Raw genomic sequence first — 24,969 nt, 5'->3', positions numbered from 1 at the left:
AAGCATTCGCTTCAATTTGCATTAAGATATTCTCGCACAAATAATGTATTTTTTGGGTCCTAACCCATAGTATGGTAATAGCCCCCACAGTGACGTTTATAATATTTTTTTGGGGGGGGTCGATTTTATGTGCCGAGCAGATAGAGGGTTGAAAGCCCATCACAGATATATTATTCTTTTCTCTGTACGATGTGTGGAAGTGGGTGAAATTAATTGATTTAGTATATTTAAGCCATTACCCAGCATGCTTAGAGTGTCGATCGGCCATTTTGGAGAGTCGATCTGCCATTTTTGAAATGAGTTTACAGTTTTGAAAAGTGAAGTTTTGAAACGGTATAGGCTGCCGTTCGGTCCAGGAAGCACCAATCGCGGCAAAAGTGGTCCCATTGCAAAGCCACGGAAGTCTAGTTAATTTATAATACAGGTTTCATTACTGTGCATCGTTTGGTTGGGGAGCTAAAATTATTAGAGTGAAGACATGTAAAAATCGGTTAGGATAATTAACCCTGTGCCCTTTTGTTTATAACAAGTCCAAGAAAGAGCAGATCTCAAAGTGCATGGAACCAATTTAAAGATCTTTTCATGATGGATTTTGCAATATATAGTGTTCATTACAACCATGTGCGATTTTATTTGAGCCTTTAATGACAGTTTGAATCACGAAAAAGACGATTATTTGAACAATTTGACAATCGCGATTTTGCAGATTTTCGCCTTCATCGGCCTGTAACTCAGGCTATGAGCATCCCACAGAAACCAAACGCATCTTAGAGTATAGTTCAAAGGCTTGTGAATCCATAGGATACTTCGGCGTCCTTGAGGGCCCTTTGGTTCGTCCACTAGGGGTGGCTGAAATTTGTAAACAAAGTCGTTTTTTGGAAATTTGGAAAACGCTGAGTCGATTGGTGCAGGTCTGGAGTGGCCACGACACTTGGAAGTGGGTGAAATGGCCTTTTTACGTCCAAATGTGTGCAAGAACGGCGTTAAAAATGTGAATTCTTGAAACGTTATAGGCTGCCGTTCGGTCCAGGAAGCATCAATCGCGTCACACATGGTCCCGTTGCAAAGCCACGGAAGTCTAGTTTACTCCCATATATGTTTCATTACTGTGCGTCGTTTGGTTGAGGAGCTAAAATTGTTAGAGTGAGGACATTAATCTTGTGCGTTTTTGGTCATTGGAAGGCCTGGAAACATCAAATCTCAAAGTGCTTGGCACCATTTTAAAGATATTTTCATGCTGAATTCTTTGGTCTATGGCACAACCATGTGCGACTTTAGTTGAGCCTTTAATGACAGTTTGAATCACGAAAAAGACAATTATTTTGAAATTTGCGATTTTGCAGATTTTCGCCTTCATCGGCCTGTAGCTCAGGCTATGAGCATCCCACAGAAACCAAACGCATCTTATAGTATAGTTCAAAGGTGTGTGAATCCATAGGATACTTCGGCGTCCATGAGGCCCCCTTGGTTCGTCTACTAGGGGTGTTTGAAAATTCCTACAAAACTCACTTTTTTAACTTTGAAACAAAAAACTTTTTTTAACTAATTAGGTGACGCTGAGTCCGAATATATCAATGACGAGACTGTCTGACCTCGGAAAAGTGGTGAAAAAAGGCGCCAAAGTTTGTAAAAATGTCACCAATGCATATAAAAACAACATATTTCCTATTATTATTTAAAATCAAAGAGCATGTATTCCCACTTACTTTTTTTTTAATCTCTCTACGACGTCAGGAAGTGGGTGTAATAGCTTACTTCCTGTCCACAGCCCCCCGAAATGTTGTGGAAAAAACCGAGACCATTTTCGGACTCGAACGACGAGCTGAACATGCTGATATGTGTTTCAGTACAGGGACTTACGGCTACGATGAAGACTTATTGCCACAGCGGCGTGCACTGAGCCTCACCACTGAAACCGTTTAAACCATGGTTGACTGTGTACATACAGTATATCCAAGCTTCTCTGTCTCAACTACATAGCAAAAACCATTACAAGTCTTTCAACTTGAGACAGTAACTGAACAAACTAACAGAGAGGTTAGTTTTCGGTTTGTTTTGGTTTTATGTTGATTTATGAATGCACTATAAGAAATTTTCTTATATGCAGTCTGAAATCTTTTTCTTTATAATACCCTTACAGAATGGAGACACCACCACCACCACCGAAAAGGCTTCGGACAAACTCCAACCCCCCTCTTGACGACTTGTCTCACCCCCCATCCAGCCCAGATCCCCCGGAGGTTGAGGAGGAAGAGGAAGTGATCCCTGCCCCCATACCCGATCCAGGGTTAGCTTCTGAGGAGGACGAGGATGACGACGATGAATCGTCTGATGAATACTTCAGCTCGGAAGAGTGGCTCTGGGTTCTCCCAGAATTGTAAAGCCCCTCCGCCTAGCCTAATGTTAATTTATTTTTCATTCTTTTAAATAAAAGTTTTTTTTTTATAATAATTGAATCAGGGTTAGAGTTAGGGTTAGGGTTAGGGGACGCCTCTACTCTTCCCAGAGTACCCACAAGGCATTTAGACTGACCGACGCCAAACTCACACGCGCGCCGGGTCCCGGACGTCAGGGCGGTGTACATATGTGTGTACATTTATATCACTTTTAGGCTAACCCTAAGCGTGGCGAAGCCGCGCGCTCGCCCCCCCGAGGGAACCTATGCACGTTCACCTATGCATGTTCGTCCATGCCTGCCACGCACGCAGAAAGACAGAAAGAGAAGATGGGTCTGGCCACATTCATTCACCCCATAATCTCAGTGGAAATTGGGGAATATGTTGTGAATTAAAAAGTCAGAAAACTGGAATGTGGGAAAATGCCTTATTTTTACATTTTCTTAGTTCAAACCATTCCATGATTTCCCCATGCCCACACATCTGGGCTCTCTCTCTCTGAACAGAAACAAGTCGCGATGCGGCCCCTCCCCCTTCACTTCACACACACACACACACACACACGACTTACTGCATGATCTCATGCAGATCGGCTATTTTGCCGTTTGTGAGGACGCACACATGGGCGCCCGTTATTACGCGGCGGGGCCGCGGAGAAAATTGTTATTTATAATGTCGTGAAAATGGAAAGTAATGCGTGTGAAATGGCATGTGTGGCGTGGTGCGTGGTAAAGGGTTAAATTGCGTGACTGTCACACTCAAAGAGTGAGACTTGGCAGCCCTGTTTATAAGTCTTGACCAGATTAGTGAACAAGTACGTGATCTGTAGATTTGAGTTGCAAGTGTTGGACAAGGACGTTTTCCAGCTTCACTGTGACTGCATGTGTATGCTGTTAGCATGCTAGTTGGCTAAGCTAGTTGGACAGTGTATCATGATAGTGGGAGGAGGAGGAAGCCTGTTTAGCTAAAGCAGTCAACTCCTAAGCTACTAAACCTTCCTGAAGACGTCGCCTGAAGCAAGACATCCCAGATAGCGGGTTGAGCTACCAGGCAACGCTCTAACCTTCCTCTGGCAATGTGGGACCTGCCCCTCATCTTTTCTGACAGACTCTGCCCAGCTAAGTCCATTGTTCACCTTCCACCTGCATGTGTAGAATGCACATGCATCAAAGGCACAGTGCTCTCACAGTCACAACAACACCACCACCATTCTTCTGAACTGTAAGTTTGCTCTTTGACTCACAAGAGTGAAGACACAGGCCTGCAACGGGGGGTTTTGAGTACTCATTTAATTTTGTTTTATATTGAAATGCCGGCTTAGATATAGGATTCTAAGGTTTCAATAATGTTGTATTCACACAGAGGTTATTGTATTGTAAGTGAACAGTGCATTTTCCTGAAAGTGTTTCTGTATTGATCAAAACGCACAATTGATCATTTCTGAACATTTTGATTTCATTTTATTTTAATTAATATTTTTAAGTAAAATCATAAAAGACATCTGATTGTTTTTTTTTATTTGCTTAGATAAGGATTTCATGATAAAGTGTGCATTTAAAAAGGTTTAAGCTAAAAAGGTAAAATATGAGTGATTTCATGGTAATTAGTTAATAAGGGAACTCAAGTTTATATTTAAAAGATTATTTTAATTTAAAATAACTTAGGGGCCCTGCCTATAATTCACAAGGGGTCAAAGGGCTACTGTAGTGCCTAAAGTCCTATACTTAATGTCACTACTGGTTGCCGACGGCCAGGTGGAAGCTACGTGTGCCAGTAGAAACTGATCTCCAAAACATGTCCGTTGAGTTTAACTTTGCTTTATTTTCCGTAGTCATTTTCCTATACAACATACAGATAGAATAATAAGAAAGAAACTGTAACAAACACAGGTGAACACAGTAGAAAACTGTTAGCCTCTGCCGTCTGCCACTGGCAACACCTGTGCCTGATTAGCAGCCTGCTTAAATACCTGGGCTGGCCCAGACACTGACCAAGCTGCAGTGACACTCTCAATCAACAAAACATTATGACCTAATGTTTTTTGTTTTTTTTCAAAGGATCCTCCCAGTGGAAACCACTGATAATGCAGTCCAGAAAAGGAATCGTGTAGTCAACTTGATCCGGTTTCATAGTTGCAAAACACTTTCTATTCAGCCAGGGTAGCTTCTCTGCAGTTGAGTCAAAGGTGTGCTCTTCCCAGGTCTCACTCTCACGGTTGATAAAATCAACGGTTATGCTGCCACTACCTGGTTTGTTGCTCGGGGCTTTATAGAAGGCTTCAGAGTCCATGCGGTTAATCCCTTGGACCCAACCCACTCTTATTTTCTTTCCAGCTTCCACAGGTTGGACCAGCTTTAGATTAGCCGTTAAATGTATGGGATCGGAAATTATAAACGAAAGTCTTCGTCGTTGGATAGCCTCTACACCAGGTTTTTTGGGCCATCTTTCCGGTCAATTTAATCTCCTTCACTTTTAACATCGGCCCTTCAAAAAGTTAATGTAGTGCCTAAAGTCCTAGGCCTATACTTAATGGCACTACTGGTTGCCAGTGGCAGACGGCAGAGGCTAACAGTTTTCTACTTAATGTAGTGCCTAAAGTCCTATACTTAATGTCACTACTGGTTGCCCGACGGCCAGGTGGAAGCTCTTACGTGTACCAGTAGAAACTGATCTCCAAAACATGTCCGTTGAGTTTAACTTTGCTTTATTTTCCGTAGTCATTTTCCTATACAACATACAGATAGAATAATAAGAAAGAAACTGTAACAAACACAGGCGACCAGCCCTCCTGAACACAGTAGAAAACTGTTAGCCTCTGCCGTCTGCCACTGGCAACACCTGTGCCTGATTAGCAGCCTGCTTAATACCTGGGCTGGCCCAGACACTGACCAAGCTGCAGTGACACTCTCAATCAACAAAACATTAGGTCATAATGGCTCTTACAGCTACATTTGCATAGAACTAGAGTTCCTCATTGCACAGTGATTATTCTTTTAAATGGAGTTCACTACAGTTTATTTAGTTCATATGGAGACAGGATGGTACAAGTACATACACCACATAATCATGGATAAACTGTTTATGCAAATTCACTACATATCATCATGACAACTATAATAGCTCTCAGGTGGGAATTCTTGATCAACTACTAAGGTTGGATGAGCATGATGGGTCATAACCCGGCCCGTTGGGCCATGACAAATTGAGGAGGACGCAGTAGCAGTGTTCAAAATAACAATTTATTCAGAAGAGATAACTAATATTAACTTAATATAAAATGCTTACAGAATGTATGAGATGTGGAAGTCAGTAAGATCAGTGGTGTCAGTGTGGATGTGTGGTTAATATGGTGAAGGTGTGTAGTGTGCAAATCAAACAGTAAAGAGAAACAAGCAGAAGGGTGCTGTCATCTGGGGAGGGACACAGAGAATGGCTCTTTTATAGGGTTTCAGGAGCACTGATCAGGTGCTCCTAATGCACCTAATGAGTCTCAAGTGGGCCGACGCCCACATGATCTGTGGGAGAAACACACACAGGGCAGTACACCATACACAGCATAGGCCCTGCAGGCCAGGCCAAGGGGCCGTGACACCCTCCCCCTTCAAAATGAGGGACGATAAGGGACCGAGTTGGTCTAAACCTTAACTTAATAACAATACTCTGGAAAGGGCATCTGCCACAACATTTTCTACCCCCTTGGTGTATCTGATTTCCAGCCAATAAGACTGCAACATTAGGGACCAGCAAATTAATCTCTGATTAGGACACTGCAGTGAATTTAGAAAGGTTAGTGGGTTATGGTCAGTGTAGACCACCACAGGCGCAGCCCCAGACACTACATATACATAAAAAAAAATCAATGCCCATATTAAAGCCAAAGCCTCCTTTTCTATAGTGGATTAATTCAACTGGTAGGCAAACTTTCTTGAGAAAAAGCTCACAGGTTTGTCGATTCCCAAGTCGTCTGTCTGTAATAAAACCCCACCAGTACCCAAGTGACTGGCATCCACCTGTAGAGTAAATGGACGGTCAAAATGAGATGCTGCAAGGACAGGAGCAAAACATAACAGACCATTGATAGATTCAAATGCTTTTTGACATTCGTCAACAACTGGATTTTAGCAGATTAGTGAGGGGAGCCACAACAGTAGAGAAATTACGACAGAAACATCTGTAATACCCTACTAGACCAATAAATTGCAGCAACTCTTTTTTTGTGTTTGGAGCTGGGTACTGTGCAACTGCACTCACTTTTGCCACAACTGGGCGAACCTGACCCTGTCCAACCACTCGACCAAGGTAGGTCACTGTGGCCTTTGCAAATTCACACTTTTCCAGGTTCACAGTGAGACCAGCCTCGGCCAGGCGCCTATACAGAGCGTGAATGTGTTCCACATGTTGAGACCATGAGTCCGAAAACACAACGACGACCGTACAACCCTCAAGATCTTCCAGCACACATGTCATGAGTCGCTGAAATGTCGCAGGTGCGTTCCGCAACCCAAACGGCATTACTTTGTAGGAAAACAGACCTTTTGGGCACAGGAAATTTCCTGTGCCCGCTTGGACAAAGGCACTTGCCAATATCCTTTAAGTAGATCAAATTTGCTTGCAAACTTGGCATGTCCAATTTCATCTACACAATCCTCCATACGAGGAAGAGGGAATGAATCTGGTTTAGTGACAGCATTTACTTTTCGAAAATCTGTGCAAAATCTGAAAGTGTTATCAGATTTCTCTGCATCTTGATGCTTCCGTTTCTCAACATTTACTCTGTAAAATCTTTGCCGGATAGGGAGAGCACCCTCGACCTCAATGTCATGCTCGATCAGATGAGTTTGACCAGGGGTACAGAGGCGCAACACTGACCGAACGCTAGGGGGGGATATAGAGCGGCGTCGCGAAGCGGCGCCGCCGAAAAATCGGTCCCCCCCATCCCCCTAGGGGAGCGGGGGATGGGGGGGTCAAACCACCAAAAAACGTGTGGTTATGGTTAGGGGTCGGACTACAGAGGGGTTATTCCAGTGACTCTCCACACTACCCAAAACCCCCCGAAATGCACATACAAAACTGCATTTTGGTATAGTCATTAATTACGTGCAACCTGTGACCCGTCTGTGCTTGGTTTTGTTGGTCCACTGGTCCCGTCCCGTCCCGTCCCGGCTCTCCCATGTGACAAAACGTTCTTTAGTTTAACCAATGACCAACATCAGATTGACTGTCTGCAGCTCCTTCTCCTAAATAGGCTAAAACAGCCATGTAATTGTTCGTTGCATTTTACTCTTTAAGTTGTAACTTGTACTACTGGGCGAAAAAGAAAGTAACCGCACGATGATATAATCCATATAACCATATCCATGATCCAATACATTCGTGGATGTCAACATCATTTCACCCGGATGAATAGCAGCCCGGATCTAGAGTAAACCGGATATGGTGTTTTAGAGGCGGGACAAGAGCAAGGATTCTATTAAAAGGCAATACATTAAAAACAATAACTAGAAATCCCATGTCATTAATGACATTGAGGTTGAGGGTTTATAACATTTTGATATGTCACATCTCGTTATGAGTCAATGGATTTACGATTAATGTATTCATTTGCATGCTGACAGCTAGAATTACACAATCACAGCTAGAAATGGTTGCATTACACGTAAACCACCACCAGTCGGCGCCATTGAGTTTTCAGAATGCAATTAAATTAATACAAAACAAAATATCTCTCAAAAACATTTATTGAGGTTTTAGCAGCAGTGCCAGGCACTGGCACATGTAAAGTGGAAAAGTGCTACAAAAACAAAGTGCAGCTAAAATAGAGCATTTCACTCTTCAAGTTACATTGTAACACATTACACATGTAAACATTTCACATTTGGGATATTTAAAGTATAAAGTGCTAGAAAAAAAACAAAGTGCAGCAAAACTAGAGCATTTCACTCTATATAAGAGACCAGTTCCAGGACATCAGAGAAGACACATGTTGCAAATACAAGTAGGTATTAATTAAATATCACAATTTGATATAAACGGATGCAATGTTGTAAGAGTTTAGTCTAATAACATTGTCATCTTCAAGTCAGCTTTGTGACATCTTCAAGTAAACAGTCATTTTTGACTAACATTAAATGGCATTGACAATGGAGAGAATTTACATCATGTGGATCCCACATTTTGTAGAAAGTGTCCAATTTAGAATAGAATGCAACATGCAATGCAACCTCCAAGTACCGTGGCAGACAGTGTGGTTCCAATATGATTCAAATAAGGGTCCCAAATTTTGTAGAAAGTGTCCAATTTAGAATAGAATGCAACATGCAATGCAACCTCCAAGTACCGTGGCACAGTATGGTTCCAATATGATTCAAATGTCACGCTATACAAATGAGCCAAATGTGTGTAGGCGGGCTTCGTTGTGTGAAATGAATTGTTGGACAATATGTCTTGTTTTCACCATGTCAAGTTTGTGTTTATGCACATGACATACAATAAGACTGTTCAGTCTTTCCTGTTTCATGGTGGATCTGAGCCATGTTTTGAGCCTTCTCAAGGCAGAGAATGTCCTCTCCGCCTCACATGTGGACGCTGGCACCACTACCAACAGCCTAACCAGAGCCTCGACTTGTTTAAAGAGCTCCCGTACCCCCGGCTTCAGCCCCTCGAGTACGGCAGCCGCCTCCCCACTGCAACTGAACTCATATTCATTGCAAAATAAAGGCAACTGATAAGAAAGAGCCTCCCCATCAAGCTCAGGGTATTGATCGACCACATCACCCACCTCCGCAGTGAGGAGCATATTCTCCAGTTTCTGCAAAGTCTTAAAACTGTCCTGGTCAAACCGGTCAGCAATTTGAACATCCACTTTATCTAAGACCTGGAAGAACTCTACACGGTAGTAATCAATTGCTTCCACAGCAACGTGTCTTGTGTTTGGCACCTCAATTGATTGGACTTTTAGAGAGTTAACCATTGCAGTTGCCTTTTCAAACAGGGAATTATAGTGTTCGTCATTCCGTTTGCCCTGGAAAGCAGAACGCACTATGCGAACAGCATCTTGCATGCCAGAAACAGTTGCAGTTCTGGACTGCAGAGATGTGTTGAGCCCTTCCAGTTCACCTACTACAGCAGAAGCAAGTGTAAGAGCCAACACAGTTTTCCCCCGATTAAAATGTTGAAATAAGCCACTAGCAGTTGAAGCAGTATTTGAGGTACCAGTACCCATTTCCTCTAAGCTACTGAGGACACTGCCATATTGATGAAGCACAGCCTTGATTGCTCTATGACGTACAGTAAATCTAGTTGGGCAAAGAGGTTTCAGGGTGGTCATGGTCTGATTTTCTGAAGTGGCAATTTTCTCAAAAATAGCCTTGAACTTCCCTGACTGGCCAAAGAGAATGCCTAACTGGTGGACCCAAGAAAGGGCGTCCCGAATCAGTGGGGAGACAGAGCAGGCAGCCTGTGTGATCAAGTTGACACAATGTGCACCACAATGAACATAAAGAGCTAAAGGCTGTTCCCTCTTCAATATGGCTTGTGAGCCGTTGTATTTGCCAGACATGTTAGCAGCCCCATCGTAACTTTGGCCACGTAAACCAGTCATGGGTAGATCCAACCTTAGCAGGACATCAGTAATCATGTTAGCAATTCCACGAGCAGTTGTGTCAGGCACTGTATGAAGCCCAATGAATTCTTCATGAGGAACCAAGTGTTTGTCAACATAACGCAGGCAGATAGACTCCTGCTCTGCACCAGAAATATCTTGGGTACCATCAACTATTAGAGAAAACTGGAGAAGAGGAAGACCCTTGATTGTGTCAATCATCTCTCTAATGATAGAATTTCCCATTATTTTCACAATCTCATTCTGTATAGTCCAACTTGTATAATTAACAGTACGTGTCAGCCACTTTTTTAACACAGGATCATCCTCTGATCTAAGCTTTAACAGCTGATAGAGATTTCCAGATTCAGTAGTGTGGCCTCTAAAGGCTTGACCCTGCCTAGCAAGGTACTGTACTGAGGAAATAATCTTGTTTAAGCAATGCCTTGCATCCTCTTGTTGTTTTAACCAAGCACTGGATAACTGTACAGTGACAGGAATAGACCGATCTGCTGCTACAGCATGAATATGACACTGGGTTCTCTCATGAGCTCCAAATCTCTCTATGGCCTTTTTCCAGTTTGTAAAACCTGCCATTACAAAAGCAGGTTCTGTTTTTTGACCAGAGGATGACCTGTTTCCAGTATACAAGTTGGAACAAAAGAAACACAAGACACCGTGTACAGACGGCCTGTAAGTTAACCACTGGTAATCGTCAAACCATTTCTGTTGGAATGATAAGACTCTGTTTGGAAGAATTTGTTTTTCTATGAATTTCACATGTGGCTGATATGGATTGGTACCATCACTGATATCAGTAGCAGTCAAATCTGCCTCCCTGGACTCTGTTCTGCAGCCAGCATCTGGTCTCTCCTGGGTCCTCCTCTGGAAACTGGTCTCTCCACGGTGTCTGCCCAGCACAGGGATCTTTGATCTCGGGAGCCTGAGGTCAATCACTGGTGCCTGCATACAGTATATGAATGAGAAAACTATAACAAAATAAAAATAAAGAACACTATTCATCTATATAATGAAAATGCTACCTACTTTCTTCTGTAGACCCTCCTCTCTCCGCTGTGTCTCCAAAGCTGAGGGACCTCTAGACAGAGTAGACTCTGGGGCCGGCAGTGAACCTCTGGTGCCTGCAGAATAGGACAATACATTTATCACTTAACACTTACAACATTGCATCCGTTTATATCAAATTGTGATATTTAATTAATACCTACTTGTATTTGCAACATGTGTCTTCTCTGATGTCCTGGAACTGGTCTCTCCATGGCGGCCGACTGTGACTCTGGCTTTAAGCAATGGGATCTCTGATGCCTGCATATATGAATGAGAACAATTTAAAAAAATATATATATACAAACACTATTCATCTATATAATGAAAATGAAACCTACTTTCTTCTGTAGACCCTCCTCTCTCCCCTGTGTCTGCATAGCTGAGGGACCTCTAGACAGAGTAGACTCTGGGGCCGGCAGTGAACCTCTGCCTGCAGAATAGGACAATACATTTATCACTAAACACTTACAACATTGCATCCGTTTATATCAAATTGTGATATTTAATTAATACCTACTTGTATTTGCAACATGTGTCTTCTCTGATGTCCTGGAACTGGTCTCTCCATGGCGGCCGACTGTGACTCTGGCTTTAAGCAATGGGATCTCTGATGCCTGCATATATGAATGAGAACAATTTAAAAAAATATATATATATACAAACACTATTCATCTATATAATGAAAATGAAACCTACTTTCTTCTGTAGACCCTCCTCTCTCCCCTGTGTCTGCATAGCTGAGGGACCTCTAGACAGAGTAGACTCTGGGGCCGGCAGTGAACCTCTGCCTGCAGAATAGGACAATACATTTATCACTAAATACTTACAACATTGCATCCGTTTATATCAAATTGTGATATTTAATTAATACCTACTTGTATTTGCAACATGTGTCTTCTCTGATGTCCTGGAACTGGTCTCTCCATGGCGGCAGACTGTGACTCTGGCTTTAAGCAATGGGATCTCTGATGCCTGCATATATGAATGAGAACAATTTAAAAACAATATATATATACAAACACTATTCATCTATATAATGAAAATGAAACCTACTTTCTTCTGTAGACCCTCCTCTCTCCCCTGTGTCTGCATAGCTGAGGGACCTCTAGACAGAGTAGACTCTGGGGCCGGCAGTGAACCTCTGCCTGCAGAATAGGACAATACATTTATCACTAAACACTTACAACATTGCATCCATTTATATCAAATTGTGATATTTAATTAATACATACTTGTATTTGCAACATGTGTCTTCTCTGTCTGGTAACTAGTCTCTCTATGATGGCCGACTCTGGCCAGAAATGGGATCCCTGATCCCAATGCAGAGGGATGTCTGACTCTGGGCTCTTGGGCATCTGCGCTCTCCCCACCAATGTCTGTTGTAATGAGGTTAAGACAGTTAACTGAGAATTCATGATGAACTACTGGATTCTGTAACCTCTGGTCTCTCCATGGACTCAATGATCCAGCTAGGACTTGTACCTGCTGTGCTGTGGCCTCTGGTCTCTCCTCCTCCCTCCTCATCCAAAATGAGGATAGTATTTGCATCTAGAGATGGGACAATGCACAATATTATTCTTTGCAACTATAAAAATGCTCTAAATTTGTATTATAGTGAATCCCTTACTCTCATCTGTATCCGCTGAATGTGTCAAGTCTGTGCTCTGGTCAGGACTTGGTCTCTCCGTGACAACGGTGACACATATATCATTTGCATCTAGGAGCAGGACAATGCACACATTTAGACATTTAGACTATCACAACACAATTACGTCACAATAATTAAAATTACCCCTACTCTCATCTGTAGCCTCTGGCAGCTCCAGAGACTCCCCAGTGTGGCTCTGCAGTGGGTCTGCTGTGGTCTATATGGAAATGGCACAACAAGTTGAACGTTGACATGAACACTTTATTCAAGGACTTAAACAACGTATTTGTAATATTAGAGATGTACTTACACGTTGTCTTTTAGGGGCAATGAAAAACCCCCTTATGTCCACAGTGACATTTCGCTTCTTCATCGTGACGCTTCTTCAGTTCAACCTTCCAAAGTTCCCCACACACACACCACACACACACACACAGATACTGTGATACTAGGCTAATGCTTTAATCATGAACAGAGTACAAATGTAGGCTAGCGAAGACTATAATTAGCATAATACGCTAGCCAAGCTACCGGTAAGCTACAAACTTTACATCCACGTGCGACGGTCACGGTGCAACAATTAGTTTGTTAAACATATAGCTAACTTACATGCAGTCATTTAACCTGAGAAACAGAAGCACTGTAAGCACACATCTCTGAAACTGAATTATAAATTAACACAAAAGGTTTTACTGTAGCTTTTCCATACCAAGAACCAACGTTAAAAAAAACACCAGGTAGAAACTACCTGGCACGCATTTCTCAACACCAGTTTCACCCCATTGTGGGCCACGAACGAATGCAAACATTCAATCAAACGCAGGTTCCTAATACTAGTTATAAAGCTTTACATTTGAAATCTACTAATTTGACATTGACATGTTAAATAATTCTTCATTTATTACTTACAATGCAACTCCATGTTGTGCTCGCTCGACGCTCGGTGCCAGTGCCACTGTCGACTGCCACTGCTTGCGCGGGTACAAACTAAACTACAAAGAGGAAGTGGCTTACCTATTTTTTCATTGGAAACGGTTTGGCCCGGGAACGGGAGCAAAGGCAGACACCGCCTTGTATTTCCCAGGGTTCTTCAGGGCACAGATGAGCGCCCCGTGGCCGCCCATCGAGTGACCGCTGACGGACATCCTGTCGGGATCAGCAGGGAAGTTGGCGTTGATCAGTTTGGGGAGCTCCTCAGTGACGTAGGCGTACATGCGGTAGTTGGTCTTCCAGGGGTCCTGGGTGGCGTTGACATAGAAGCCAGCTCCTGTACCAAAGTCCCAGCTCTCATCTTCACCCTCGATGTTACAACCACGTGGGCTCGTATCCGGGGCGACGAATATGATGCCATTGTCGGCGGCAGCCTGCTGAATTCCTCCTTTGGTGATGACGTTCTGCTCTGTGCACGTGAGTCCTGAGAGCCAGTACATGACAGGACACTTCACGTCACCCTCTGCCTTGGGGGGCAGGTAGACCGCAAACTTCATCTTACACTTCAGCTCGGTGCTGTCATGTTCGAACACCTTCTGGTAGCCGCCTGCACACTTGTTGGAGGATACTTGAGTGAGGGCCATTATCTCTGTTTTGAGCCCACGTTGCTGTAAGTGTTGTCCCGTTGAGCTCCGACCGACAACTGAACTGAAACTCGTCTCAGAGTTTCTTAACCGACCTTGTAACACTGCTGGGTCAACAGCAGGCAAACCGTCTTCTTCCTCAACCGAATGAGGAGAAGTGATCACCGACGCTCTACTTGCTAAGCACGCAGCATGAACGCCATCCACCTTCGACTGTGCGTCAGGCGAAGCGGACGCACGATCATGATACGGTCTTAACAAGTTAACATGACACAGTTGAGTGGATTTCCTCCGCAGAGGAGTGGAAATCGTATAGTTCAAGTCAGAAATTGTCTTGACTACAGTATAAGGACCTGAAAATTTGGCTTGGAATGGCGAGCCTATGATTGGCAACAATCTCTCTATGGCCTTTTTCCAGTTTGTAAAACCTGCCGTTACAAAAGCAGGTTCTGTTTTTTGACCAGAGGATGACCTGTTTCCAGTATACAAGTTGGAACAAAAGAAACACAAGACACCGTGTACAGACGGCCTGTAAGTTAACCACTGGTAATCGTCAAACCATTTCTGTTGGAATGATAAGACTCTGTTTGGAAGAATTTGTTTTTCTATGAATTTCACATGTGGCTGATATGGATTGGTACCATCACTGATATCAGTAGCAGTCAAATCTGCCTCCCTGGACTCTGTTCTGCAGCCAGCATCTGGTCTCTCCTGGGTCCTCCTCTGGAAACTGGTCTCTCCACGGTGTCTGCCCAGCACAGGGATCTTTGATCTCGGGAGCCTGAGGTCAATCACTGGTGCCTGCATACAGTATATGAATGAGAAAACTATAACAAAATAAAAATAAAGAACACTATTCATCTATATAATGAAAATGCTACCTACTTTCTTCTGTAGACCCTCCTCTCTCCGCTGTGTCTCCAAAGCTGAGGGACCTCTAGACAGAGTAGACTCTGGGGCCGGCAGTGAACCTCTGGTGCCTGCAGAATAGGACAATACATTTATCACTAAACACTTACAACATTGCATCCGTTTATATCAAATTGTGATATTTAATTAATACCTACTTGTATTTGCAACATGTGTCTTCTCTGATGTCCTGGAACTGGTCTCTCCATGGCGGCCGACTGTGACTCTGGCTTTAAGCAATGGGATCTCTGATGCCTGCATATATGAATGAGAACAATTTAAAAAAATATATATATACAAACACTATTCATCTATATAATGAAAATGAAACCTACTTTCTTCTGTAGACCCTCCTCTCTCCCCTGTGTCTGCATAGCTGAGGGACCTCTAGACAGAGTAGACTCTGGGGCCGGCAGTGAACCTCTGCCTGCAGAATAGGACAATACATTTATCACTAAACACTTACAACATTGCATCCGTTTATATCAAATTGTGATATTTAATTAATACCTACTTGTATTTGCAACATGTGTCTTCTCTGATGTCCTGGAACTGGTCTCTCCATGGCGGCAGACTGTGACTCTGGCTTTAAGCAATGGGATCTCTGATGCCTGCATATATGAATGAGAACAATTAAAAAAAATATATATATATACAAACACTATTCATCTATATAATGAAAATGAAACCTACTTTCTTCTGTAGACCCTCCTCTCTCCCCTGTGTCTGCATAGCTGAGGGACCTCTAGACAGAGTAGACTCTGGGGCCGGCAGTGAACCTCTGCCTGCAGAATAGGACAATACATTTATCACTAAATACTTACAACATTGCATCCGTTTATATCAAATTGTGATATTTAATTAATACCTACTTGTATTTGCAACATGTGTCTTCTCTGATGTCCTGGAACTGGTCTCTCCATGGCGGCAGACTGTGACTCTGGCTTTAAGCAATGGGATCTCTGATGCCTGCATATATGAATGAGAACAATTTAAAAACAATATATATATACAAACACTATTCATCTATATAATGAAAATGAAACCTACTTTCTTCTGTAGACCCTCCTCTCTCCCCTGTGTCTGCATAGCTGAGGGACCTCTAGACAGAGTAGACTCTGGGGCCGGCAGTGAACCTCTGCCTGCAGAATAGGACAATACATTTATCACTAAACACTTACAACATTGCATCCATTTATATCAAATTGTGATATTTAATTAATACATACTTGTATTTGCAACATGTGTCTTCTCTGTCTGGTAACTAGTCTCTCTATGATGGCCGACTCTGGCCAGAAATGGGATCCCTGATCCCAATGCAGAGGGATGTCTGACTCTGGGCTCTTGGGCATCTGCGCTCTCCCCACCAATGTCTGTTGTAATGAGGTTAAGACAGTTAACTGAGAATTCATGATGAACTACTGGATTCTGTAACCTCTGGTCTCTCCATGGACTCAATGATCCAGCTAGGACTTGTACCTGCTGTGCTGTGGCCTCTGGTCTCTCCTCCTCCCTCCTCATCCAAAATGAGGATAGTATTTGCATCTAGAGATGGGACAATGCACAATATTATTCTTTGCAACTATAAAAATGCTCTAAATTTGTATTATAGTGAATCCCTTACTCTCATCTGTATCCGCTGAATGTGTCAAGTCTGTGCTCTGGTCAGGACTTGGTCTCTCCGTGACAACGGTGACACATATATCATTTGCATCTAGGAGCAGGACAATGCACACATTTAGACATTTAGACTATCACAACACAATTACGTCACAATAATTAAAATTACCCCTACTCTCATCTGTAGCCTCTGGCAGCTCCAGAGACTCCCCAGTGTGGCTCTGCAGTGGGTCTGCTGTGGTCTATATGGAAATGGCACAACAAGTTGAACGTTGACATGAACACTTTATTCAAGGACTTAAACAACGTATTTGTAATATTAGAGATGTACTTACACGTTGTCTTTTAGGGGCAATGAAAAACCCCCTTATGTCCACAGTGACATTTCGCTTCTTCATCGTGACGCTTCTTCAGTTCAACCTTCCAAAGTTCCCCACACACACACCACACACACACACACAGATACTGTGATACTAGGCTAATGCTTTAATCATGAACAGAGTACAAATGTAGGCTAGCGAAGACTATAATTAGCATAATACGCTAGCCAAGCTACCGGTAAGCTACAAACTTTACATCCACGTGCGACGGTCACGGTGCAACAATTAGTTTGTTAAACATATAGCTAACTTACATGCAGTCATTTAACCTGAGAAACAGAAGCACTGTAAGCACACATCTCTGAAACTGAATTATAAATTAACACAAAAGGTTTTACTGTAGCTTTTCCATACCAAGAACCAACGTTAAAAAAAACACCAGGTAGAAACTACCTGGCACGCATTTCTCAACACCAGTTTCACCCCATTGTGGGCCACGAACGAATGCAAACATTCAATCAAACGCAGGTTCCTAATACTAGTTATAAAGCTTTACATTTGAAATCTACTAATTTGACATTGACATGTTAAATAATTCTTCATTTATTACTTACAATGCAACTCCATGTTGTGCTCGCTCGACGCTCGGTGCCAGTGCCACTGTCGACTGCCACTGCTTGCGCGGGTACAAACTAAACTACAAAGAGGAAGTGGCTTACCTATTTTTTCATTGGAAACGGTTTGGCCCGGGAACGGGAGCAAAGGCAGACACCGCCTTGTATTTCCCAGGGTTCTTCAGGGCACAGATGAGCGCCCCGTGGCCGCCCATCGAGTGACCGCTGACGGACATCCTGTCGGGATCAGCAGGGAAGTTGGCGTTGATCAGTTTGGGGAGCTCCTCAGTGACGTAGGCGTACATGCGGTAGTTGGTCTTCCAGGGGTCCTGGGTGGCGTTGACATAGAAGCCAGCTCCTGTACCAAAGTCCCAGCTCTCATCTTCACCCTCGATGTTACAACCACGTGGGCTCGTATCCGGGGCGACGAATATGATGCCATTGTCGGCGGCAGCCTGCTGAATTCCTCCTTTGGTGATGACGTTCTGCTCTGTGCACGTGAGTCCTGAGAGCCAGTACATGACAGGACACTTCACGTCACCCTCTGCCTTGGGGGGCAGGTAGACCGCAAACTTCATCTTACACTTCAGCTCGGTGCTGTCATGTTCGAACACCTTCTGGTAGCCGCCTGCACACTTGTTGGAGGATACTTGAGTGAGGGCCATTATCTCTGTTTTGAGCCCACGTTGCTGTAAGTGTTGTCCCGTTGAGCTCCGACCGACAACTGAACTGAAACTCGTCTCAGAGTTTCTTAACCGACCTTGTAACACTGCTGGGTCAACAGCAGGCAAACCGTCTTCTTCCTCAACCGAATGAGGAGAAGTGATCACCGACGCTCTACTTGCTAAGCACGCAGCATGAACGCCATCCACCTTCGACTGTGCGTCAGGCGAAGCGGACGCACGATCATGATACGGTCTTAACAAGTTAACATGACACAGTTGAGTGGATTTCCTCCGCAGAGGAGTGGAAATCGTATAGTTCAAGTCAGAAATTGTCTTGACTACAGTATAAGGACCTGAAAATTTGGCTTGGAATGGCGAGCCTATGATTGGCAACAATCTCTCTATGGCCTTTTTCCAGTTTGTAAAACCTGCCGTTACAAAAGCAGGTTCTGTTTTTTGACCAGAGGATGACCTGTTTCCAGTATACAAGTTGGAACAAAAGAAACACAAGACACCGTGTACAGACGGCCTGTAAGTTAACCACTGGTAATCGTCAAACCATTTCTGTTGGAATGATAAGACTCTGTTTGGAAGAATTTGTTTTTCTATGAATTTCACATGTGGCTGATATGGATTGGTACCATCACTGATATCAGTAGCAGTCAAATCTGCCTCCCTGGACTCTGTTCTGCAGCCAGCATCTGGTCTCTCCTGGGTCCTCCTCTGGAAACTGGTCTCTCCACGGTGTCTGCCCAGCACAGGGATCTTTGATCTCGGGAGCCTGAGGTCAATCACTGGTGCCTGCATACAGTATATGAATGAGAAAACTATAACAAAATAAAAATAAAGAACACTATTCATCTATATAATGAAAATGCTACCTACTTTCTTCTGTAGACCCTCCTCTCTCCGCTGTGTCTCCAAAGCTGAGGGACCTCTAGACAGAGTAGACTCTGGGGCCGGCAGTGAACCTCTGGTGCCTGCAGAATAGGACAATACATTTATCACTAAACACTTACAACATTGCATCCGTTTATATCAAATTGTGATATTTAATTAATACCTACTTGTATTTGCAACATGTGTCTTCTCTGATGTCCTGGAACTGGTCTCTCCATGGCGGCCGACTGTGACTCTGGCTTTAAGCAATGGGATCTCTGATGCCTGCATATATGAATGAGAACAATTTAAAAAAATATATATATACAAACACTATTCATCTATATAATGAAAATGAAACCTACTTTCTTCTGTAGACCCTCCTCTCTCCCCTGTGTCTGCATAGCTGAGGGACCTCTAGACAGAGTAGACTCTGGGGCCGGCAGTGAACCTCTGCCTGCAGAATAGGACAATACATTTATCACTAAACACTTACAACATTGCATCCGTTTATATCAAATTGTGATATTTAATTAATATACCTACTTGTATTTGCAACATGTGTCTTCTCTGATGTCCTGGAACTGGTCTCTCCATGGCGGCCGACTGTGACTCTGGCTTTAAGCAATGGGATCTCTGATGCCTGCATATATGAATGAGAACAATTTAAAAAATATATATATATATACAAACACTATTCATCTATATAATGAAAATGAAACCTACTTTATTCTGTAGACCCTCCTCTCTCCCCTGTGTCTGCATAGCTGAGGGACCTCTAGACAGAGTAGACTCTGGGGCCGGCAGTGAACCTCTGCCTGCAGAATAGGACAATACATTTATCACTAAATACTTACAACATTGCATCCGTTTATATCAAATTGTGATATTTAATTAATACCTACTTGTATTTGCAACATGTGTCTTCTCTGATGTCCTGGAACTGGTCTCTCCATGGCGGCCGACTGTGACTCTGGCTTTAAGCAATGGGATCTCTGATGCCTGCATATATGAATGAGAACAATTTAAAAACAATACAAACACTATTCATCTATATAATGAAAATGAAACCTACTTTCTTCTGTAGATCCTCCTCTCTCCCCTGTGTCTGCATAGCTGAGGGACCTCTAGACAGAGTAGACTCTGGGGCCGGCAGTGAACCTCTGCCTGCAGAATAGGACAATACATTTATCACTAAACACTTACAACATTGCATCCATTTATATCAAATTGTGATATTTAATTAATACATACTTGTATTTGCAACATGTGTCTTCTCTGTCTGGTAACTAGTCTCTCTATGATGGCCGACTCTGGCCAGAAATGGGATCCCTGATCCCAATGCAGAGGGATGTCTGACTCTGGGCTCTTGGGCATCTGCGCTCTCCCCACCAATGTCTGTTGTAATGAGGTTAAGACAGTTAACTGAGAATTCATGATGAACTACTGGATTCTGTAACCTCTGGTCTCTCCATGGACTCAATGATCCAGCTAGGACTTGTACCTGCTGTGCTGTGGCCTCTGGTCTCTCCTCCTCCCTCCTCATCCAAAATGAGGATAGTATTTGCATCTAGAGATGGGACAATGCACAATATTATTCTTTGCAACTATAAAAATGCTCTAAATTTGTATTATAGTGAATCCCTTACTCTCATCTGTATCCGCTGAATGTGTCAAGTCTGTGCTCTGGTCAGGACTTGGTCTCTCCGTGACAACGGTGACACATATATCATTTGCATCTAGGAGCAGGACAATGCACACATTTAGACATTTAGACTATCACAACACAATTACGTCACAATAATTAAAATTACCCCTACTCTCATCTGTAGCCTCTGGCAGCTCCAGAGACTCCCCAGTGTGGCTCTGCAGTGGGTCTGCTGTGGTCTATATGGAAATGGCACAACAAGTTGAACGTTGACATGAACACTTTATTCAAGGACTTAAACAACGTATTTGTAATATTAGAGATGTACTTACACGTTGTCTTTTAGGGGCAATGAAAAACCCCCTTATGTCCACAGTGACATTTCGCTTCTTCATCGTGACGCTTCTTCAGTTCAACCTTCCAAAGTTCCCCACACACACACACCACACACACACACAGATACTGTGATACTAGGCTAATGCTTTAATCATGAACAGAGTACAAATGTAGGCTAGCGAAGACTATAATTAGCATAATACGCTAGCCAAGCTACCGGTAAGCTACAAACTTTACATCCACGTGCGACGGTCACGGTGCAACAATTAGTTTGTTAAACATATAGCTAACTTACATGCAGTCATTTAACCTGAGAAACAGAAGCACTGTAAGCACACATCTCTGAAACTGAATTATAAATTAACACAAAAGGTTTTACTGTAGCTTTTCCATACCAAGAACCAACGTTAAAAAAAACACCAGGTAGAAACTACCTGGCACGCATTTCTCAACACCAGTTTCACCCCATTGTGGGCCACGAACGAATGCAAACATTCAATCAAACGCAGGTTCCTAATACTAGTTATAAAGCTTTACATTTGAAATCTACTAATTTGACATTGACATGTTAAATAATTCTTCATTTATTACTTACAATGCAACTCCATGTTGTGCTCGCTCGACGCTCTGTGCCAGTGCCACTGTCGACTGCCACTGCTTGCGCGGGTACAAACTAAACTACAAAGAGGAAGTGGCTTACCTATTTTTTCATTGGAAACGGTTTGGCCAAGGAACGGGCCAAACCATTATGGGATTTACACGGAGGGGTGCACCAAATACAATCTTCAAAATATATCGCGTTTATGAAAGCAGGATTTCTCCTAAAAAAACGTTGGAGCCAGGGGGGATACAGGGGGGGACCCCCCAGCCAGGGGGGGACCCCCTAACTCATCTGGGGGGGACCAATGTGACGCTGGCAGGGGATTTGTCCCCCGCGTCCCCTAGGCTATTGCGCCCCTGCAGGGGTATCATTTATGGGAAAGCCCGGATAACCTCAGTCAAATCTGCTCTCTCTCTCCCAGGCAAATGATGTAACAAAGCATCCAGATTACCGAGTGTCTCAGAGTTTATTTATTTTTTCTTTTTTTATAATCAAGCTTTTATTGTGAAAAGAAAGCGGAGCAACATAGTCCTCTGTGATTTTACCAGTGAATGTCAATACTGTTCAGCTTAGAAGCCAGCTGCAAAAGAAACATTGCAAAAAGCCACAGGCGTTCTTCTAAGAGCATTTTAGTTTTTAAGTGCCATATAGTTTGAAGGCCCACAAAACTAGTGTGAAAGGAAGGCAGTTGTTTGCATGTGGACGGTCCCGTTGCGGTGTTGGTTCAATGCAGGCATTTGTTGGTTGGTTGGTTCCGTTTAGGCGTTCAGGTACTTGGCGTGGTGCTTGATGTGGTCGCTCATGAACGAGTAGATGAAGAAATAGCTGTGGTCATAACCCGGCTGCAGTCTAAAAACCACAGGGATCTTCTTCTCAGAGCAGGCAGCGATCAGGTTGTCGGGGAGGAGTTGACTGGCCGACAGGAACTGGTCATCACGGCCCTGGTCAATCAGGATGTCCAGCGCGGGCCCAGAGTAGGAAGCCGCCAACACTGTGGCGTCATAAGCCTCCCAGGTGGACTTGTCTGGCCCCAGGTAGCCTGAAAAGGCCTTCTGGCCCCAGGGACACTGCATGGGGTTACAGATGGGAGCAAAGGCAGACACCGCCTTGTATTTCCCAGGGTTCTTCAGGGCACAGATGAGCGCCCCGTGGCCGCCCATCGAGTGACCGCTGACGGACATCCTGTCGGGATCAGCAGGGAAGTTGGCGTTGATCAGTTTGGGGAGCTCCTCAGTGACGTAGGCGTACATGCGGTAGTTGGTCTTCCAGGGGTCCTGGGTGGCGTTGACATAGAAGCCAGCTCCTGTACCAAAGTCCCAGCTCTCATCTTCACCCTCAATGTTACAACCACGTGGGCTCGTATCCGGGGCGACGAATATGATGCCATTGTCGGCGGCAGCCTGCTGAATTCCTCCTTTGGTGATGACGTTCTGCTCTGTGCACGTGAGTCCTGAGAGCCAGTACATGACAGGACACTTCACGTCACCCTCTGCCTTGGGGGGCAGGTAGACCGCAAACTTCATCTTACACTTCAGCTCGGTGCTGTCATGTTCGAACACCTTCTGGTAGCCGCCTGCACACTTGTTGGAGGATACTTGAGTGAGGGCCATTATCTCTGTTTTGAGCCCACGTTGCTGTAAGTGTTGTCCCGTTGAGCTCCGACCGACAACTGAACTGAAACTCGTCTCAGAGTTTCTTAACCGACCTTGTAACACTGCTGGGTCAACAGCAGGCAAACCGTCTTCTTCCTCATCCTCAACCGAATGACGAGAAGTGATCACCGACGCTCTACTTGCTAAGCACGCAGCATGAACGCCATCCACCTTCGACTGTGCGTCAGGCGAAGCGGACGCACGATCATGATACGGTCTTAACAAGTTAACATGACACAGTTGAGTGGATTTCCTCCGCAGAGGAGTGGAAATCGTATAGTTCAAGTCAGAAATTGTCTTGACTACAGTATAAGGACCTGAAAATTTGGCTTGGAATGGCGAGCCTGTGATTGGCAACAATGCCAACACACGCCAGGGCTGAAAACCCTCAGCTCTGTGCGCCTGTCATAAAGTTTCTTGTCGATCGGACCGTCGGCATATTGACGCGGACCCGAGGGAACATAGGGCTGAGGGAACATAGGTAGGTAGGCAACACGTAGGCAGCTGCATAAAGTCGACGGCGGAAACCATTGACATAGTCTAGCAGGTTCCGAGGAGCTACAACACCTTTCCACTGGTCACTCAAAATGGCTAAAGGGCCCCGTACAGTGTGAGTAGTATAATAGTGTGGGTGTTCACTACCTTTTCTGACCACTAGTGGCGCTAGTGAGCAATTAATGTATAAATTATGCAAATTAGTAATTAAAAATAGATAGATATAAATAGATGTAATTAACATAATCATAAATCATAAATATAAATATCCATAAATATAATTAGCATATAATAGTTTATAATTAAATAATAATAAAAACTAATAATAGGTTATTTATAAAATGCATGATGTGTTTGTGATTAGCTGATCTCATCTCTCTCTCTCCCTGCGTCTCCATGTGCCATGCCCCCCAAAAGCCTGCAGAGATGCTGACTCGAAGGTGTGAAAAACAAACAAATACAAAATGTAAATTTGTCACTGGGGGTGAGGTGGGGGGATGGGCTCCCACTCTTTGTGGAATGCCATGGGCCAGGTGCGACATGCAAATTAAATGAAGCGCGGGGGTGGGGTGGGGGGATGGGTTCTAACCAGGTGTCAGTAGTAAACATGCAAATTAGATAAACACAGAGGTGGGGGCTCCACTCTTTGAAGTGAATTGTATGCATAAATTAATCAAGTTAGTATTTAAATTCCTTACATACATTGACAGTGGGTGTGTGATTGGCTTATATTTGTGTGGGGGTGTCTTATATGGGGTGCAGACTCCTTAAATACAGGCCCTGCTAGTATGTTGTGTATGTCGATCTGTTGTAAGCAACCCCGTTTTGCTCTAACACAACTGAGAGGCTGAGACTTCACGCATCGAGGCATGGCTTTAATTGATGATGAAGGTATGTATGGTGTTATGTTGTTTGCAATATATGTCTATTTATATTTTTTTAGA

At 43.7% G+C, this 24,969-nt stretch overlaps 3 protein-coding genes across 3 annotated transcripts; all 3 read right to left on the bottom strand.

Annotated features, from left to right (window-relative positions):
• Positions 1–5,857: 5,857 nt before the first annotated feature.
• LOC308318769 (S-formylglutathione hydrolase-like) lies at positions 5,858–14,349 on the bottom strand (the record flags this gene model as incomplete). The annotated part of the gene is made up of 7 exons (XM_080768398.1): positions 13,762–14,349; positions 12,863–12,929; positions 12,692–12,781; positions 12,118–12,209; positions 11,044–11,138; positions 6,648–6,765; positions 5,858–5,911 (listed from the first exon to the last, which is right to left on the bottom strand). Exons 1-7 carry the CDS (start codon positions 14,284–14,286, stop codon positions 5,858–5,860), a joined length of 1,041 nt encoding a protein of 346 aa, XP_080624524.1. The 5' UTR covers positions 14,287–14,349.
• An 874-nt stretch (positions 14,350–15,223) lies between these two features.
• LOC308318768 (S-formylglutathione hydrolase-like) lies at positions 15,224–18,477 on the bottom strand (the record flags this gene model as incomplete). Its single annotated transcript, XM_080768397.1, has 6 exons — positions 17,890–18,477; positions 16,991–17,057; positions 16,820–16,909; positions 16,246–16,337; positions 15,531–15,622; positions 15,224–15,266 (listed from the first exon to the last, which is right to left on the bottom strand). Exons 1-6 carry the CDS (start codon positions 18,412–18,414, stop codon positions 15,224–15,226), a joined length of 909 nt encoding a protein of 302 aa, XP_080624523.1. The 5' UTR covers positions 18,415–18,477.
• Positions 18,478–22,397: 3,920 nt separating this feature from the next.
• Positions 22,398–23,551, bottom strand: LOC308318893 (S-formylglutathione hydrolase-like). Its single transcript, XM_080768607.1, has one exon. It carries the CDS (start codon positions 23,486–23,488, stop codon positions 22,637–22,639), a length of 852 nt encoding a protein of 283 aa, XP_080624733.1. The 5' UTR covers positions 23,489–23,551; the 3' UTR covers positions 22,398–22,636.
• Positions 23,552–24,969: the final 1,418 nt, after the last annotated feature.

Source organism: Protomyctophum bolini (assembly GCF_963924005.1).
Source record: "Protomyctophum bolini genome assembly, chromosome: 7".
NCBI lineage: Eukaryota > Metazoa > Chordata > Actinopteri > Myctophiformes > Myctophidae > Protomyctophum > Protomyctophum bolini.
The sequence above is the reverse complement of the archived record's forward strand: the minus strand, read 5'-3'. Positions and strand labels throughout refer to the sequence as shown.